General features: G+C 36.8%; 1 protein-coding gene across 1 annotated transcript in view; it reads right to left on the bottom strand.

The window, feature by feature from the left end:
• UBR1 (ubiquitin protein ligase E3 component n-recognin 1) overlaps positions 1-18,426 on the bottom strand; it is a gene marked incomplete at its 5' end in the record, with an annotated part of 78,997 nt that overhangs the window by 16,890 nt on the left and 43,681 nt on the right. Inside the window, 12 exons of the mRNA XM_084263857.1 lie at positions 192-285; positions 950-1,047; positions 2,175-2,327; positions 4,304-4,397; positions 7,484-7,689; positions 9,349-9,536; positions 11,135-11,224; positions 12,518-12,627; positions 13,850-13,949; positions 14,835-14,989; positions 17,119-17,167; positions 17,659-17,761. Coding sequence (XP_084119983.1) covers positions 192-285; positions 950-1,047; positions 2,175-2,327; positions 4,304-4,397; positions 7,484-7,689; positions 9,349-9,536; positions 11,135-11,224; positions 12,518-12,627; positions 13,850-13,949; positions 14,835-14,989; positions 17,119-17,167; positions 17,659-17,761 — 1,440 coding nt within the window. The remainder of the gene's footprint in view (positions 1-191; positions 286-949; positions 1,048-2,174; positions 2,328-4,303; positions 4,398-7,483; positions 7,690-9,348; positions 9,537-11,134; positions 11,225-12,517; positions 12,628-13,849; positions 13,950-14,834; positions 14,990-17,118; positions 17,168-17,658; positions 17,762-18,426) is intronic.

The following is an 18,426-nucleotide window of genomic DNA, read 5'->3' as shown; positions in this document are numbered from 1 at the left end:
GAAACAGACATACAGCAGGAAAATTAAGACAGACCTGATATTCAATGAATGCTTAAGGAAAAGCGTAAGTAAGCCCATATTCAGATCAAATCCTATGTTTGTGTCTTGCCTTCAATCCAAATCCTGAAGTATACCTAGGTTATTTTAAGGAGAAATAACATAACGCAGAGAGCACTTCCAGTAACACTTACGAGGGCTGAACTCCAAAACTAAGGATGGAATGGAATTCCAAAGAAGAGTTCCCCATTCCCTTCTTGGCAAAAGCTGGGAGATTTTGTTTCTCTCCTTCCAGGGAAAAAAAAGAAAATTAGATCCACATTAAAAAACAAAGAAGGTGTTACAAGTTCTTACAGCAGTCTATCAGAAGACTTATTTTTACTTTAAACTGCTTTGAAAATAACTGTAGAGCAGATCTCATCAGCCAAGACTGTCTTCTAACCTTCTTCCTTCAGTAACATTTGCTTCTATTCCCAGAAGTAAGTCAGGATTAAAAGCAATGCTTTGCTGGTAAGGAGAAAGAACTTTCTTGCATTTTAAGACTGCAAGGATACGCTGATCCTCTGTACCTTCTGTTTTCTAAACACTACAAATGTTTTTATTTGGGCCCTTTGGATTTATTTTTTCTCTTTTTATTACCTCACAGTCAATACTCTCAATAATGACCTTGGAGTTTTAGTTGGTGGCTCTCCTCTCCAAGAGTACATAATTTTTGTCTAACAGGGAAGATGGAAAGAACTTAACAGAAGCCAGAAAACTGGTGAGAGTACTGTGAAATCAGACCATCAGCTCAAAAGGGACCATGACCTTATCTCCAGTTTGACTTGACAGTGTCTTGATTGATTGATAGCAAAGTGTATTCTTTCTTTGAAGTTTTCTTTTAGTATTAGTTAAAACATGCACTGGTATATTAGATATCCTACAGAATAGCTTCAAAATTAAGAGAACAAACCTTTAGCATTTTTCACACTGTAGCCTGATATCCTGACAATGATAATCTCCAGCCACTTGGCCAAGGACAGAATTTGAGCTACTGCCTCTGCATCCTCACTGAAAACAGAAACAGAAAGCATGTTTTACTTTAAAGAAAATGTGCTAAAAACAGAGGCCACTTTAGAATCAAAACACATTAAGTCGTTATTTGCACAGCTTTGCTGGCTTTGTAAATTTTAGGCAAACTACACAACACGAAGTGTGAACATGAAGACCAAATACTAAACACAGGCTTGGGGGAGACTGGCTGGAGAGCTGTCAGACAGAGAAGGACCTGGGGGTGTTGGGTGACTGCAGGGTGAGTATTAGTCAACAGTGTGCCCAGGCAGCAGGGAAAGCCAACGGAATCCTGGCTTGTATCAGAAATAGTGTGGCCAGTAGGTCTGTGGAGGTGATTGTGCCCCTGTACTCAGCATTGGTGAGGCCACACCTTGAGTGCTGTGTCCAGTTCTGGGCTCCTCACCATAAGAAGGACATTGAGGTCCTTGAACGAGTCCAGAGAAGGGCAATCAGGCTGGGGAAGGAGCTGGAAGGCAAATCCTATCAGGAGGATAGGCTGAAGGAGCTGGTGATGTTCAGCCTGGAGAAGAGAAGGCTGAGGGGGGACCTTATCACCACCTACACCTACCTGACAGGAGGTTGTAGAGAGGTGGGTGATGGTCTCTTCAGCCAGGTGACAGGAGATGGGACAAGGGGAAATGGCATGAAGCTGCCCCAGGGCAGGGTCAGGTTAGATGTTAGGAGAAAGTTCTTCCCTGAAAGAGTTGTCAGGGCCTGGAACAGGCTGCCCAGGGAGGGGGTTGAGTCACCAACCCTGGGGTGTGTTTAACAGACGGGCAGATGAGGTGCTCAGGGATTTGGTTTAGCACAGGACAGGAAAGGTTGGACTTGATCTAAAAGGTCTTTTCCAACCTTGTTATTCTGTGATCTCAGTACTTTTTCTCATTTGCTATCAACTCCAAAACCAACCCAAACCAAAAATGCTTTTAAAACAAAAGAGAACAGGTTGGCTGCCAACAGCAGTCTATTTGGCTGAATAGTCAATAAGGAGATGTGCAGTCTTTTATACAGGTTCGGAAAGTCAGCCCAAGTTTTCCTTCCAAATATCTAAAGAGTCAACCTGTTTCGAAGTGGGGAGTTTAGATTGTTTTTTTAATTAAAGGTTATGCAGTCTGGTAGTTCACCTGTTTATTTTTTGAGCTTGCAGGGGAACAATAGGAATCACAGTATTGCACAGAGATTTGCAAAGCGGACAAAGATACTCTCCATTCTCCAAGTCAAATATTTGTTCAACATGCAGACGTTGTCGGAAGTTCAGCTGCATGGCTTCAAAGTACCTACAACATTGAAAAAGAAAATCACTAGATTGTGGAATGGCTCAAATGTGACATGAACACAAATGCTCAAGTAATAAACGTGTTATTTTCCAGCCTATCCAAGCCAACAAATCTTCTCCTTTGATTTACAACTCTCACGTGCTTCAGCACATACATGAACTCATGGAAAAGTGATGGCAACTTCTCCTTGTTTTTAAGATGCTTTTAAACTTCATTAACATTTTTACAGACAAACAGGCCTTGAATTTTCTACTCTCTTCTCACATCATCTTCAAAACAATGAAGAATTGTCCTAATATCTCTCATATGCAACTTGTTACAGTAAGTCTGAAACAGGGATTGTATATATTTTTATTTAATTTTAGTAAAACCTACCAGTTCAGTAAAACCTACCTCCTTGACTGGATACAAGCAACTAAATTCAATACTCATGTTCAGACTGGGTATGTAGGATCTTAAAGACAGGTATGAAATTATCTAGCTTCTGCTAGACCTTTTTTTTTTTCTTGTTTTAAACCACACACGTTAAGGGAAAAAATAAAATCCCACTTATTTAATAATAGAAAGTGTGTGTTCAGGGTCACCTGAAGCAGTTCTAATCATTACAGAATATTTAGGAATGTATTCTGTTACAATCAACATAAGCATACATTTATTTTCCCACATTCACACAGCTTTGTTTTTGCAAACATCATCTCTTCCTCATACATGGCAACAACAAAGATATTGCATTAATTTGAACTTGTACTACTTTGGCAGGGTATTTTGCAGTGGGCTTAGGCTGCACAGATACTCTAGAAAGGTGTGGCAGGCATTGCTTGGAAGCATATTAGTAAGTTAGAATATCTGTTATGTAATAAATAAAAGACTATACTTCAACCTTCGGTGCCATCCTGTACGAAAAGAGCCTGTGGTCCATTTTTATGCATTTAGTCATACAGCAAGTCATCTGTTCTTAAAAAGAGCAAGGGAACTGAGCTCCACTGTTGCACTACTTAGATCTACGCAGACGTAGATGGATCTGCCAAGAGCAGATGTATTATACTCAAGGAACATATTTCCACATCATTTAAGTGTGTGCACCTATTTATTCTGAAATGATGTTTTACTGTAAAATACATATATATATAAGCACATACATACAGAAAAGTGATAAGCACTACAAGTTAGTAAAATGGCACATGTATAAACAACAAACCTCAAGAGTCTGTTTATATCATAACAGTATGAAGTAGCTTGCCACTGCACCACCCAACTATCTGTGATAGTACTTCAGTGGGATTATTTCTATAGTTATTTCATTCTATTTAGCTTGTTTAGACTCGCCAGACCTATGTGGTGTCAAACAGAGAGCGCATTAGCTTTGCCCTCTGTAATCCTACAAACAAAGCTGCAACCAGGGTGATTATATTCTGCAAGCTAAGTAACTTGGTCTTTTAATATCTCAGATTGCAGCATGTTTAGTCTAAATTGGAGGCTCCCCTAAACAACAAAAATCTAGAGGAGTACTAGTAAAGAAACTTAGTAAAGCACAGTATCAGTTCTTCCCTCTACCTTTTATTAAGTTTGTTCACCACTGGATGAGGGGTGGAGGGTGGGGAAGAAATATTAGTAGATTTAACCATTCATATTCTATTCTAAATGCCAGATTCTTGCCTAAAGATTAAATCAGCTTCATGCTTTAAGTACCGACCTGGTCACAGACTTCAGTGTTCACATACTGTTGCTACAGAACGCTGATATAAAATGCTTTGGGTCACGGAAGACACTAAAAACTTTTTCTGATGATTTTCTTCATCAGATCAAAACTTGTCTTGTGCCATATTTCATTTTTAGATGAGTATTTTTGTATTTTTGACTCCTTAAGTATCCACTTACTCTACTGTGTTTGCAGTGTGCACTTAGATGTTTTGGAAAATGGATTAATAAAAAAAACCACAAAAAACCATGAAAAGGCTGCAAAGACACATCCTTACTTCTGCCAGCAGGCTGCATGCATTACATGCCCACAGCTTCCTGTGTGAGTCCCACAGGGTAAGTCAGGGTGCATGAAGAGAGGATCCTGCATATCTAAAAAGACACAGCAGAAAGAAATCATTGAAAAAAACAATAACATACCTTCCCATCAACATGAACAGAAATGAACATTGCATTTACACAAAAAAACACAGCCTTCAGATTTTTTTTTCCCCCACAGACCCATTAAAATCCCCTTTAGCTAGCTTTCCCAGACCAATACTCCAGCAAAGTATCACAAAGACAGAGCCCACTTAAACCATTGAAGGCTTCCCATTAATTACAAAGAAAAAAAAATCCAAAAGCAATAGTAAATTTGTTTAAAAATAAATAAAAAAAAGAAAAGGTTTCTTCAGTACTGGAATAGCTCTGTGTTAGATTTACTATCACTTTAGTTTTTAATGTATTTGTTATTGTGTTTTTAAATGGAAGAAAATAATACTCAGGACAAGAACAGTTAGGTACTTCTCCAACTAATCCAAGCCACCAACACGAACAGCACTACTGAGTAACACAGTTGAGTCTGTCTTTACTAATCTTGCAAAGTTCTTACCAGCAAAACCATTATGAGAATGTAACAGTGTCTTTGTGCTGCATATGCACAAACTGAGATTCCATTTTTCCCCTTAAAAATACTTAATAATACCCAACTGGACAATAGCAGTCCTGCAAACCTCATCCAGTGAGCTATTTATGGTTTTGAACGGATAGACCTGAGTTTGGCAAAATGAAAATGAAAAAAAAACCAACCCCAAAACACCCAAATTGCCCTGAAAACGTAGTTCTATTTGACAGTGGCTGAAGCTGCTCTAAATCAAATAGAGCCTGAAATAAGAGAGTGAACCTTGGTATAACACTAATTTGCTGCTCTCTGTGCTTCTGCAGGAACAAGCATCTTTCCACTTATTTAGGTCTTCAAAAGGAAAAAAAAACCCACCTTTTGCTGGCCACCTTCTAAGTGATGAGCTGCAGAGGACCAAGCAGTACAGAGTAAGTGCTATAAATACTAACCAGAAATGGCTTTAGGAAAAGGAACTTCATTCTCTTTTTTTTTTTAATTAGTTCAATAGCTCAGTATGTTACTGCAGAAAGCTTACAAGTGTGGGTGGAGCTTAGGAATTAATTTGTACTTCAGAGTACCACAGAAGAGGAAAAATCAAAATGCATGCAATAAGTTCATAGCCTAGATTACAATTTTATATAGTTGGCTCAAAATCACCATTATCCGTATCACTGTTCAAAAGAACCACGGATCAAACAGGAGCCTCTCCTGGCTCTAAGACTATTAAGTATTTGTTAATGACCCAGAGAAGGAAACATGAAATGTCTTCAGGGGAACAATTTGGTAAAGGTTTGCAAGTATGAGAGAGAACTGGGTAATAATACCCTGGAGACATGAGAACCAATGCTAAACTATCCTTTGCTTTAGAATTGTTTGATAACATTTGAGAGTATCCTAAACTATTTGCTATTTTGAAAAAAAAAAAAGGCATCAGGTTCATTTTGCTCTATGAGCTGTTCACTAAACAACATACCATCTTCTACTATCTATCTAGAATTTGAAAATAAGTGGGAATTTAAACTACAGATTTTAACATCCTTCCAGTGCAAAGGCAGCAAGCTAGAAAACATCCTGAGAGCACTTAAGAGACCTTCAGCTTGATTACCTTTCAACACTGAATCCTTATTCTGTATGTTACTGAGCTTGAAGAAGCAGGATTTGAAAAAAATTAACTCAGATATGGGAAGATACAGTGTACATTGATTAATAAACATTTAATAGATAACAGCTATGATGAATGTTTATAACTGTGATAAAATAAATGCAATTCAATTTACATGGAAAAACATAATTTTAAATTATTTATTATTTTTTAAAATTATAGTGAGCTTGAATCAAATGCATAGTTTTACAATCAGATGTATATCCACCTTGGGATGATTTCACCTAAACAAGATTTGCCTAGGCCATGTATCAAGTAGGACAGGGCCAAAAATTCCAATAAACTTGAGAATAAACAACTTATCTTCTTCTTTATCAACAAAACCAGTTATCCTGGTCAAAGAATTAGGGTGGCTTACTGAGTTTCTTTCTGGAAAAGTCCTTCCTTTAGCATTTCATACTGCTCTATTGTCTGTGTGTATTTTTCATTGTGACTTATAAATTAATAATGAGTACTATCATCCAACATACTTCTAAGCATCCAGCTGGATAGAATACTCAGGTTTTTAGTACTTTCTCATTTCACTTCCGGTTTTTTTCATGACATATACTTATTTGACATTGCTATAGCTTCCTGAGATCTCAACTATCTTCTATGTATTTTAAATAGACTATACTGAAGACAATGGTTTTGATAGTATTTTCAATATTATTTTAATAATTGCCAACACAATTACATGGAAGTTATCTATACTTTGTTTCAAATTTTCCTATCCTATTTTGGACTACATTTCTCTCTTGTTAAAATTTAAAGCCATCAAGCATCTGATCTTGAATTACTTTTTTTTTTTTTTCCAAAAAGAGAACCAAAAAAGTCAGGAACTACTGAAGTTTTGCTTTTTCTTCTTTTTTTTTTTTTTTGTTTTCCTTAAAAACTGACCAAGATCTCTCATGTTTAAACAACTCTTTAACTTACAAAAGAATGTATTTGGCCATACTGGGAAAGTTTACTGCTGTACTTGAATAAACAGGAACTGTTAATGTCCTTGGATTTTTTCCCAGAGTGACCACTCCTACCAAATCTCCAAGTGCTCCAAAGCATTTTCTTATTTCTCAAAGAGAAACCAAACTCTCCATACGCGTCTCATTTTTAGGTTTCAGTGCATGGATTTTAGAACAATTTAAAAATTTTCACTTTCTTTTTATTAAGTATGGTGAGCCATACAGCCCTCTGAATACAGAGTTTAAATAGGCTGCCCAGGGGGATTGTGGAGTCTCCTTCTCTGGAGATATTCCAGACCCGTCTGGACACCTCCCTGTGTGACCTGTCCTTGGGACCCTGCTTTGGCAGGGGGGTTGGACCCGATGATCTCTGAAGGTCCCTTCCAACCCCTATGATTCTGTGAGTCTGTTATTCAAAGGGTATGAGCAGTAGGTACAGGAGTGTTTGTAGTCTAAAAGAAGTAAAGTCGCATACCCCCTGAGAGTTCAAGAATTCTGCGCCTGTTCTGAGTTAAGGCAGTTGATTTCTGGACACAGACGGATAATACCATGGCGGCACCGTCCAACTTTACTTCCTGCTCCTCCTGGCAAAGAATACAGGTCAGAACTTCTTTCTCAGCAACAGATGGACCTCGTTTGGGACCCAAAGCAATTCTGGAGTAATCAACTGCTGAAGACATGCTGTGAGACCATAAACAACACAGATTAAAAAAATCAGATGGCTTTTTCTAAACAAACTTACACTTCCAGACATCAAAACGTGTCACATGCTATTAACATTTCTGGTTTTATACCAAAGTGCTTTATAAAACCAAATGATGACCAAACAATATAATAATACCTCAATCCTCACTAAAATGCAATATTCTTTAAAAATAGAAAGCAGAAGCCAGCTAACACAGATCAACACAATGACACGGATTCAGACAGCAGGAAATTCAGTAAACTGTATCCAATGTAGATTGGATTAAATATATTTTAATCTTACAGGCACAATAAAATTGTTTCTTATTCCTGAAGAAAACATACTGCAAATGAATGCCACTACCTGAATTCTGTGCTGTGTGACTGTCCTGGTTTTGGCTGGGATAGAGTTAATTTTCTTCCACTAGCTGGTACAGTGCTGCACTTTGGATTTAGGATGAAAATTATGTTGATAACATACTGATGCTTTAGTTGTTGTTAAGCTATGTTTACAATTAAGTTGAGGACCTTTCGGCTTCCCGGGCCCTGCCAGCAAGGAAGCACGAGCCTTCCACAGAAGGTGCCCAAGAAGCTGGGATGGGGGCACAGCAAGGACAGCTGACCCAAACTGGTCAAAGGAAGTTGGTGGGAAGGGGTTACAACAATCTCTGCTCAAGGACGGGTGGTGAACAATTGCATTATGCATCACATGTTCTGTAGATTATATTATTATTTTTTCTTCCTTTGCTGTCCCATTAAATTGTTTTATTTCAACCCATGGTTTCACCATTTTTTCCACTCTCCTCCCCATCCCACCAAGGTCCAGGGGAGTGAGGAAGCAGTTGCATGGTGCTTAGATGCTGGCTGGGATTAAACCACCACAGTGACACAATAGGTTTCCATGTGTTTGTTTAAATATTCCTTATTGCTGACTTCAAGATTTATAGAACATCATTTACTAAAGAGCAAAGCACAGAAGAGATTTGTACTCTCTTTCTGCAGTTATATCTATTTTTCTTATATCTTTTGTGCAGCCATAAACAGGTCAAAATAGTGTTGTATAAAGTATGCTATATTGTTGAAGCATCTCTAGAACAGGAACAATCCACACAAACAAAACTATAACCAATATGAACCAAACATCTAAAGTAAGGAATTCCTTCTGAAAAGTAATCAACAGAAATATCTGCAACTTGAACTACAAGAACAGCACTTTCTTTGTCACAACTTAACTTTAAGGCATATATATTGGCTTTCAAGTCGTTTCCAAATCAAATACTTAAATTTTCAAACAAGGTAAGCAACCACCTCCAAATTTCTAGTGCTATCAAGTCAGCAGCTTTGTAATGACATTTTTTCAAATGTTAAGCAATGTAAGTATCTACCATTTGAAGAAATAATTAACTTGCTTACTGTTTATCTTACGCTGCTCTACAATGTGAGTTCACTGTTCTAACATTAGTGTACACATGCTAATTTACATATCATTCTGTAACAGAAGATCACTTCCAAGTGCATAGAGACATAAGTTTGCTGAGTGGAATGACACAATCTGTTCCATAAACAAACTCTCTAATTTTTTTATGCAGCATAATGAACTTATGTAACAGGTAATGAACTGTTCCCATCAAAACTCTGGAAACCTGGGTTTTTTACCTTTCTTCCTCCATAACAGCATCTCCTTTCCCCTGTGCCTCCAGTGTGTTTTCGTACAGGAACTTATTGGATTCAATGAAATTCTTCTGCAGTGCAGACATCTGTGCCATTATCTTCTGACGGTGCAACCTAGCTGCTTCTGCCTTTCTCTTTCGCTCAGCTTTCTCCTTATCCTGAGTGCTCTGTGTCTTACAATCAAAGGGAGTAAAGAAATCACAGGCAACAGAGAACATAAAAAAAAGGAGAATAATTTCTCCCCAACTATATGCATTCTTCCCAGTGGCATCAAATTCCTTAACAACATTTTAATGTTAAGTAAAAAATAACTGCTATCGGAAAAATGTAAAACTAAAGTCTAGGTTCATTAGCCTAATCACAAGATAAAGATATTTTTGAGGGCTTCATCAAAGGTCACTAGGTACAATCCCTGGCCTGAAGGCAGGATCAATAACACCTAGGTGTTATTTTAATTGGGTACTGGTCTGTTCTTCCAAAACTTTAGTGAGGTGAACATCACAAGACTCCTCCGCTGTTTTGTTATTCCCTCCACAAGTGAAACCCCTACTGAGTATTCTGTATCTCCCTTCGGAGAATTTATTAAAATTTTATCTCGAACTGTCTATTGACAACACAGTAAACAGATTGTTCCTACATTTTTGTAAGGATTGTATTTTCCCTTTCTTCTTTCCTGCAAACTGGAAAACTATTCTTCTGCCAGTATTTCCGCACCTATCATGTTTCCAAAAAGTAGAAATTGTATATATGCTTTGGAAATACAGAATTCAAAACGCACAGGGAGACTTAATGAAAACATATTGAACCTAATTCCTATTATTCAATTATTAAAAGCACAATTTCAATGCAATCCATGTTGCTTCCATTCACGGTATCATTACTTTTTGAGGAAATGAATCAATAAATCCCTCCAAAAGTAGTGGAGCTGTAAGAGTCTCATTTCTTACTGACTTTTGTACTTTGCTCCCTTATATTACCAGGTATCATATGACAACTTCCTCAAAAAAAACCACAACATATGCTGTGATAAGTTGAGAGCTATGCGTGCAACAACTAGCCAAGAAACTGGCAGCAAGCTGCTGCCAAACAGAACATGTAAGAGCAAACTGGCCGTCTTTGCACACCATCTAAGGGTAACTGGATTCTTCTTTTCTATTCAACTGCCAATTTGTAAAAAAAACAACCCACCTCATGGAACAGTAGTAATTTCTGAAATCTCCATTTCCCTGTGTAATTTGGCCACTGAATTGAAAAGTTATTATGAGGGAAGGGCACAGAGACTGATAAACAGATTAACTGCCTAAGCCTGATGTCTTTATAATATCAAGGTGTCTTTATAATATCAAGGTAACTCCATAATCAAGGTAAAGCAGATTAACCTCTTGGTAGGTCACAAATGTTACAAGACAGAATTTTAAGTGGATTTGTAATTCTAATTATTGCACAATGACAATAAAAGAGGTGATCAAATCATAAAGGTAAGAAATGAAGAAATGAACATAAATTATCTCATCACCCCCCTTCAGTCATTTCACTTAACTCAAAGTACAACCAAAACCACATTACTTGCTCATAATTCCACGAAATATGCTTAGCATTAATGTTTTTAATAAATTAAATTCATCTTGGAACTGAAATCTCATTTGTACATCAGAAATTAATATTTTAAAATTTATCATTTAGTTAGGTAACAATACATTCATGTACTTTTTTGGAAACAGCCATTCAAAACATTAAATACAAAGCTTCCATTCAAGTTTTGTTGTATTACCTCATCACCTTTTGTAGCTTCTGAGCCTGATGTGGCTGCTCCTGTTGTCAAACTAGATTTTTCTCTCAATCTTTTCACAGTGTCAAACATCTAGGAATGTTAAAAATAAAATTCAACTTGGCTCTTACTACAATGTAGACAGGATTAAAACTCTTGGTAGTTTCATGTTATTTTCAGATTTTCAAAAGGATTAAACCAACTGCCATACTCCTAAAGAACAAAAATATCTGGTATTAGATCTGCACTCCTGTAACACAGCTGTGCCTGTATCCTAAACCTGTCGATCCCTGCTCAGTATGAAGGAAAGTAAAAATCTTCCAAATTTTCCAGCTTCTAGCACTAACACTGCTAAGCAATTGAAGCATTGCTACATCAGAAGAATGGACAGAGACTGCTGGCTTATTTCAAGTAGGTGAGCTGTGGATGTTCACATGGAAATAGTCGCTAAAATCATGCAAAACCCTATACATCTGAAACAGAGAGCTTTCCAGCATACGCCCAGTTAGTTAACACTGAGCCTTTGATTTTCACTCACTACTTTCTCCAGCTTCGAGATAAGCATCTTGAAGTTTTGATTACATTAAATATTCTGCATTTACTCTACATATAATTAAAAAGTTAAATATACATTTTAAAGTATATTTTTACTTTTGCCCTTAGAATTTTAGAATAACTTATTTAAAAAAAAAAATCTTTCAAACCTGCCTCCCTAATGTACCATAATAGCCCAGTTTTAGTAGCTGAGAATAGTTTTGGAACTGTACTATTCTTTTCCAATAGCACAGCGTTTTGTGTTCACCAGCTAAAACAAGAAGTCCAAAATGGAACAGGACAGTAGTGCTAAGCAGTAGTACTAGGACAGTTCCTTGTAAGCAGAAGCAGCAGCCTCCAGCGTTAGAGGAGGTGTCACAGTTTTAGAAGCTTGTCCTATCTCTTACTGGGTAACGGCGTGGAGCTGGATGGAAAAATTCCACAGGTCAAATGTACGATGTGGCCATTAGTCAGATCTGTATGGCTCAAGTAGCAATAGAAACAGCTTTGAAAATGCTTTCCCAATTAATGAGGTTTTATTTATCTCTTGCTGTTATTTTGCAACAGAACTATAAGAAATAAAGTTTGTGTATAAAAATGTCATTACTGGAAAGAGCTATCTAAGCAGAAATTGACCCAATACTTGAAAGCAGCAGTAACAAGTACAGTGACTTGTGTTAATACAGTATTCAAGAAAACTCATTTGTGGGGAAAAAGGTACTGCAGCAGATTAAGCTTCACAATAAATCACTGCAGCTGTAAACAGGGAGTTGTTTGTAGGAATCATAACATTTTTCATAAATCCTTTCTAAATTACTAAAATCAGATAATACTTATCCCCTCCTTGTGTACCTGCAGGATCCAATTCACTGTGTCCTTCTGCGCCTCTAACTGAGGAACTCTCTTTAGTTTTTCCAGAAGCATCAAAACATTCACAGCATTCAAAGCTGAGCTTCCCATTCCTTTACAAAGGAGAGAAAAAACAGGAAAGCATGTGTCTTCAGGAAAAAAAAAAAGGCTCAACATTTTAATGTATTTACAACCATGAGTATGCCTTTATATAGCACACCTCCATGAACACAACACTTCTGTTTTAATTTCATCTGTTTATTCCAGTTAAATGTAGTACAATATCTCTTCCTTCCAGATCAATAATTTTTGCTTCTTCTAAGAGCAGAAGTACAGACAAAACCAGAATTGCCTTTTGCTGCAAGAAGCAGCAGCAAAGCTCTTACAGCTCCTGCAAGTTTGCTAACAGCTCTGTGTGCACAAGTTTCTTTCTATCAGAAAAATTATTCTAAAAACAATAATGATTTGTTTCTTCGCACCTTGGTAACAGTTCACCATGTTTTAGGCTATTCTCTAACACAAGAGAGAAATTGAAAACTGAGAGCATTCTCTTCAATTCTATTTCTTTTGCAGCACTTCCTACTTGAAATTAATTTGCAGAATCTTCTAAGTTAGACAAATACATTACAAAATTCTTTTTTTTTAAAAAGTACTTCTCAATAAGAGTTTTCTTACAAAAATCCTGTTTATTTTTGCATCCCTTATGTATAAATGGGGATCTGTTTTTCTCTGGTAATGCAAAACTAAAGCTGGCAAAGAATTCTCTGACATCTCAAATGTAATTACTTTTCATGTATTCCTAGAGTTGACATGAAGCTTCTTAAAGAAATACATTCAGCGTGATAATACTACTTCTCCTTGCTCAACAGCAAGAAGTTAAAAATAAAAAAAAAATGGAGTTGGAAAGTAAAGAAACAAAGAGGGGGAATAATCTCATTTCATAGCCACTAAGCTTTGCTTCTATTATCACTGCCATAGCAAAAGACACTAACTTGCACATAAATCAGTAATTGCACAGCTCAGGAATATAAAAGATGGAGACAGCACATAAATCCACTGTCATTTTTCAAGTTCTTAGCTTCTTGCAAAGGAAGAGTCATTTTCAGTTACTTAACAGAAGTATTACTCTTCCCATTCTTTCCCAGGAAGAGAAGTATATCTCCAGTTTCTTGACTGTTTAAAGATAGAAAAAAAAACTGGTGGGTTTTAATTCTATAGCACAAAGTAAATCCCTTCTGACTGAAATCACTGAGTACTACATTCAAACTTACTCTTCTCCTTAGAAAACCAAGTTAGCCTAACTGACTCTGCTCTTTTAAAATAAATGAAACATACGTGTTGCTTTGTGATAAAAATCAAAGGTTACTTCTTCTTCTGGAGACTTCTGTAGCTGCTGCTTCTCTTCTAATAACCCTAAAGAAAGGAGATGAAGCACCTTAAAAAAAAAAAAGGAAAAAAGTAAATCTCAATGACTGTTAGGGGTCTAGAAAACTAACATGAAATAAGGCTGGCTGTTAACACACTTCTGTACTATATGCTGCTTATATTCAGGCTAAAACAAAGAAATGAGAACAAGTACAGGGATTGTAAACAGTAAGTGAAATAACAAAGCCCAAGATAATTTCCCTGCATATTACTCGCAGTAAAATTAGCAAACTTGCACGCTCTTTCCATTAGTAACTTAGGAGTCTTGTCATTCTGCTGATGTAAATCTATGAATATTTGGTTAACTCCATAATACCAAGGAGTAAGGCAATGCAATTATCTATGCATTACCAATTAATAAAACTGATTCATTAAAACAGGCAGTACATTCAGGACCTGAATGTCAGTAATTCTTCTTAAGCAGAATGTCATTGTGGTAATATGAACAATTTTAATATTCCCAAAATTATATTCTGTATGACTTAGACTCCCCAAAGATGCATTTGAAGACTTTGCAGCTTGCAACATGAAGCAGCTCAGTTTCTTTATAATGATCAAAAGGTTATTTATTTGCATGTGATGTTTCAAGAAAACCACAGGGTAAGAATTACATATTCACACAGCTTTGCTGAAGGGGCAACACAAGGGCGAAAGCAAAATAGAAAATTGAAGAATATTCCAAGTTTAATACTATTGTATTTCACATTTCTACTTTACAGTGCAGACGAAGAATTAGAAGTATTTTCTTTTCTGGTAAGATTTATAAAACCAGGTTTGGGGACAAAAGGTAAATTCTTATCATTCTAAGTTAATCTTTACACATTTTGTTCTTATGATAAGCAGTTATTGTGGTCAACACAAGAATAACCACAGGAAAGACCAAAGGTAATCATACCATTTGGATCATAGCTTCAGTCCACAAGTGGGTTTCTACTTCTACTGCTCTCTGAAGAACAGTCCGCAGTATGTGCATCATAACATCACAGTTCAGAATCCTCACCACGTTGCTGAACGCAGGGCTGAATTCTGGAGGAGGTGGTGGTGGCAACGCTAGAAGATGGAGACGTGCAAATGTATTAACAAACTGGCATCCCAAAGATTGCGGGCAAAACCCAGAGTGCACAAACACACTAATTCCAGTGAAAGAACAACTGAAACTTCAGATTAATAAAGCCATGCTCAAACACAGCTTCTCATCTCAGTCAGCCTCTAACAAAACTAAGTATTTTTTCGCAAGTTCTTATGCAAAACACATGCAAACTAAGCTAAGCAATCAATCACAAGTACTTAGTCACAACTGTAAATTGAAATCTTTAATACTGCCTTATCACTAACATACAGTGTGTTTTGCATCAGAGAGAATGATTTCTGAAGTACTATGTCCATATCTGGGGCCCGCAATACAAGAAAGATATGTAACTGTTGGAGAGCATTAATAGGAGACCACGAAGATTATCAGAGAGCTGGAGCACCTCCCCTACAAATAGAGGCTGAGGGAGCTGGGCTGGTTCAGCCTGGAGAAGAGAAGGCCGCAGGGGGGCCTCATTGCAGCCTTCCAGTCCCTGAAGGGAGCAGAGAAACAGGAGGGGAATCAACTTTTTAAAAGGGTAAATAATGGCAGGACAAGGGGGATGGATTGAAGCTGAAGGAGGGAAGGTTTAGATTAGGTGTGAGGGGGAAGTTCTTCACAGAGAGAGTGGTGAGGTGCTGGAACAGGCTGCCCAGAGAGGTGGTGGATGTCCCATCCCTGCGGGTGTTCAAGGCCAGGTTGGATGGGGCTCTGGACAAACTTGTGTAGATCCAGGCCTGGAGGTTGGTGGCCCTGCCCGTGGCATGGGGGTTGGAACTGTACACTCCTTGAGGTCCCTGAAACCATCAGTCTTCTGACAATTTAGTCTGAATGAATTATAAAAAGCAATGGACCAGGACAAAACAGCCCCATCAAAGCCCCGTGCACTGAGTAGTTGGAACAAAACACGTGTCCTCAGGGGAATATACATCAACATAAGCATTACTTTTGTATTTTGGAACTCTATTGTCTGATTACATGAATATCAGTTTCCGACCAAAAAAAAAAAAAAAAAATCTACTTATCTGCATTTTTTCAAATTTCTACAAAATAACCATCTCTGCTAACATTTTACGTTGCTAAAGTGAACAGGAGGGGAAAAAGAAATTAGGAAGTACTACTGAAAATCTGTCAGCTGCATAAAATAAACAGAGGTCCATGAAACCAAAGATTATTTTTTTTCCTTCATTATTTTCCAGCTGTCAATCTTCTGAGTTACTTACAAGGGAAGGAAACGAAATTTTTTCAAAGAGAATGGGATATCTGATTTAACTGTGGCTCTCCTAAAGGCCATTGCCAATTTATTTTTTTTTCATTTCAACAGTTTTCCTATTGAAAGGAACCCAGAACAAATCAAATTTCCTCAGAATGAATTTTAACCATCTTCAGTATGAAATGCTGTACTCCTACTGACTGGAAACAAAAATCAAAATATGCTTTAGAGTAGGAAGTAAAGATTAAGGTATTCAACAGGAAGGGGAGTCTGGAAAGACAAATATAATTATCTGTTGCTATCAGCTGGTTTTACTACATTGATCTTCAGACTTATTTGTTCAGCTTGCAAAATCTCCCTCAAAACAACTCAATTACTACTCTTGAATGAGTAAACTCAAAAGGAAAAAAACCGCTTGTGTTAGAACAGAAATATGGGATTTTATTGACATATATTTGTAGCTTCTAGAACAGAAAATTTCATTTCTAAAACTTAAATACTGAGCTACTTACAGGATGGATATGAACACTAGTTCCTGGGGTAACCTTCTCTACATGACGTTGTTATGTCTTAACATTGTGCTAGAGAAACTAGTCACAAAAAAACAACTTTTAGCTCCTAGTTAGTCCACCATAAAAACACAAAGTTGTTCATTTTTATAATGGGTACTATTTCTATTTCTCCATAGAAATTAAACTCAAAATTCCAAAATTCCTATCTTTGTCTAAAAATAAAAGAAGTGAGATGTCACGTACAATTACTATAAAATAAAAAAACTTAACATGAACACAACTATCCACAATTAAAAGTCATGAGATCTCTCAAAGCTCATTTCATACGCACAACTACATACACCACTGAATTATCGTATTTGTTGAGTCAGTTTCAAATTTTTACCTTCATCTCTGTTTTCTTGTTTTCTTCTTTTCTTTTGTGTATGTTCAGCCTACAGAAAAGATAGCAGTGTTATATCAGCATCAGCATACAAAAGTATGCAATGAAAGAATGAGAAACCCCAAAACTAAAGATATGGCTTGGTCATGCTAATTAGAATCTTGCCTGAAATATGTTTAACAATATGGCATTTCACATTTAAATTTGTAGTAGAATAGTAATTTGACATAGTTGTTTCCTCAATAAGAGTTATGAAAGCAAAGTTTGGGGTTTTCCAATTCAAAGATAATTCTTGGAATATTTTGTTCTTAGCATTTAATACAGAAGTCACCATAGGGAAAATATCAATATAAACCTTACTACATCAATTTGTACTACAATTTTAACATCATTAGAAGCCTAGTTTTGCAGCTAGCTACGCATACTCTTGACCGCATCAGTTTCTTTAGATTCCATTAATTCCTTTGATTCAGCAAAATTCTTTAGACATTGATAAGCATGTCCTAGTTTTTAGCCTTTGAGAGTGAATCTTACAGTGCTTACCTTGCTGTGCTGGGTCTTGGTATAGTGATAAAAGAACGTATTGAACTCCTTCAAGCACTCATCTTTCAGTTCATAAACTCCGTGGCCAGACACACCTGGTTTCCTTTCAAAGAAATATTTCATGACATCCAGATTAATAATGTACCTTCAGCACATCTTTGATTGCAAAAAACCAAATCCCAGTAACACAATTTCTTTCCTAAGGAAGTGCTAATAAGAAGTGGAACAATGATGGCTGCTTCATTAACTTAAAGTGCATCGAGTCCAGTTCTCAGTCTTTAGTTTTCACAACTGTTTACTACTGTAAATCTTACCCAGCAGCAAAACATTTGTAGTCTATACCACCTACAGCACATCACATAGCCTCTGGTAGGTAAATTCTTTTTAACTTTATGGCTTAGAGTTTCAAACGTGGGATGTTGATGTATAAAATTCATTACTTTCTTTAACCAAGACACAAGTAATACACAAAGAGCTCCTTTCCAGACAGTGAGGTATTTTTGGAACCTTCCATATAATTCCCAAAGCAAATTTCCTAGGTACACCTATAGTTGCCCTTGATGAGCCATAGGAAATTTAAAATCTAGTAAAATAATTAAAAGACATTTTTGTGACAAAAATAGCAGACTCTCTACCTAATTTTTCCTCAACTGCTACAACTGATTGTGCTACAAGGCATATATATTTATTGTTGTTATTCTTTTTAAATTAACTCCTATCTGTAAGCTATAGAAAGTTAGCAATTAAACACCACCTAAACCAAAGATT

Source organism: Gallinula chloropus, assembly GCF_964237585.1.
Source record: "Gallinula chloropus genome assembly, chromosome: 4".
In the NCBI taxonomy this organism is placed as follows: Eukaryota; Metazoa; Chordata; class Aves; order Gruiformes; family Rallidae; genus Gallinula; species Gallinula chloropus.
The sequence above is the reverse complement of the archived record's forward strand: the minus strand, read 5'-3'. Positions and strand labels throughout refer to the sequence as shown.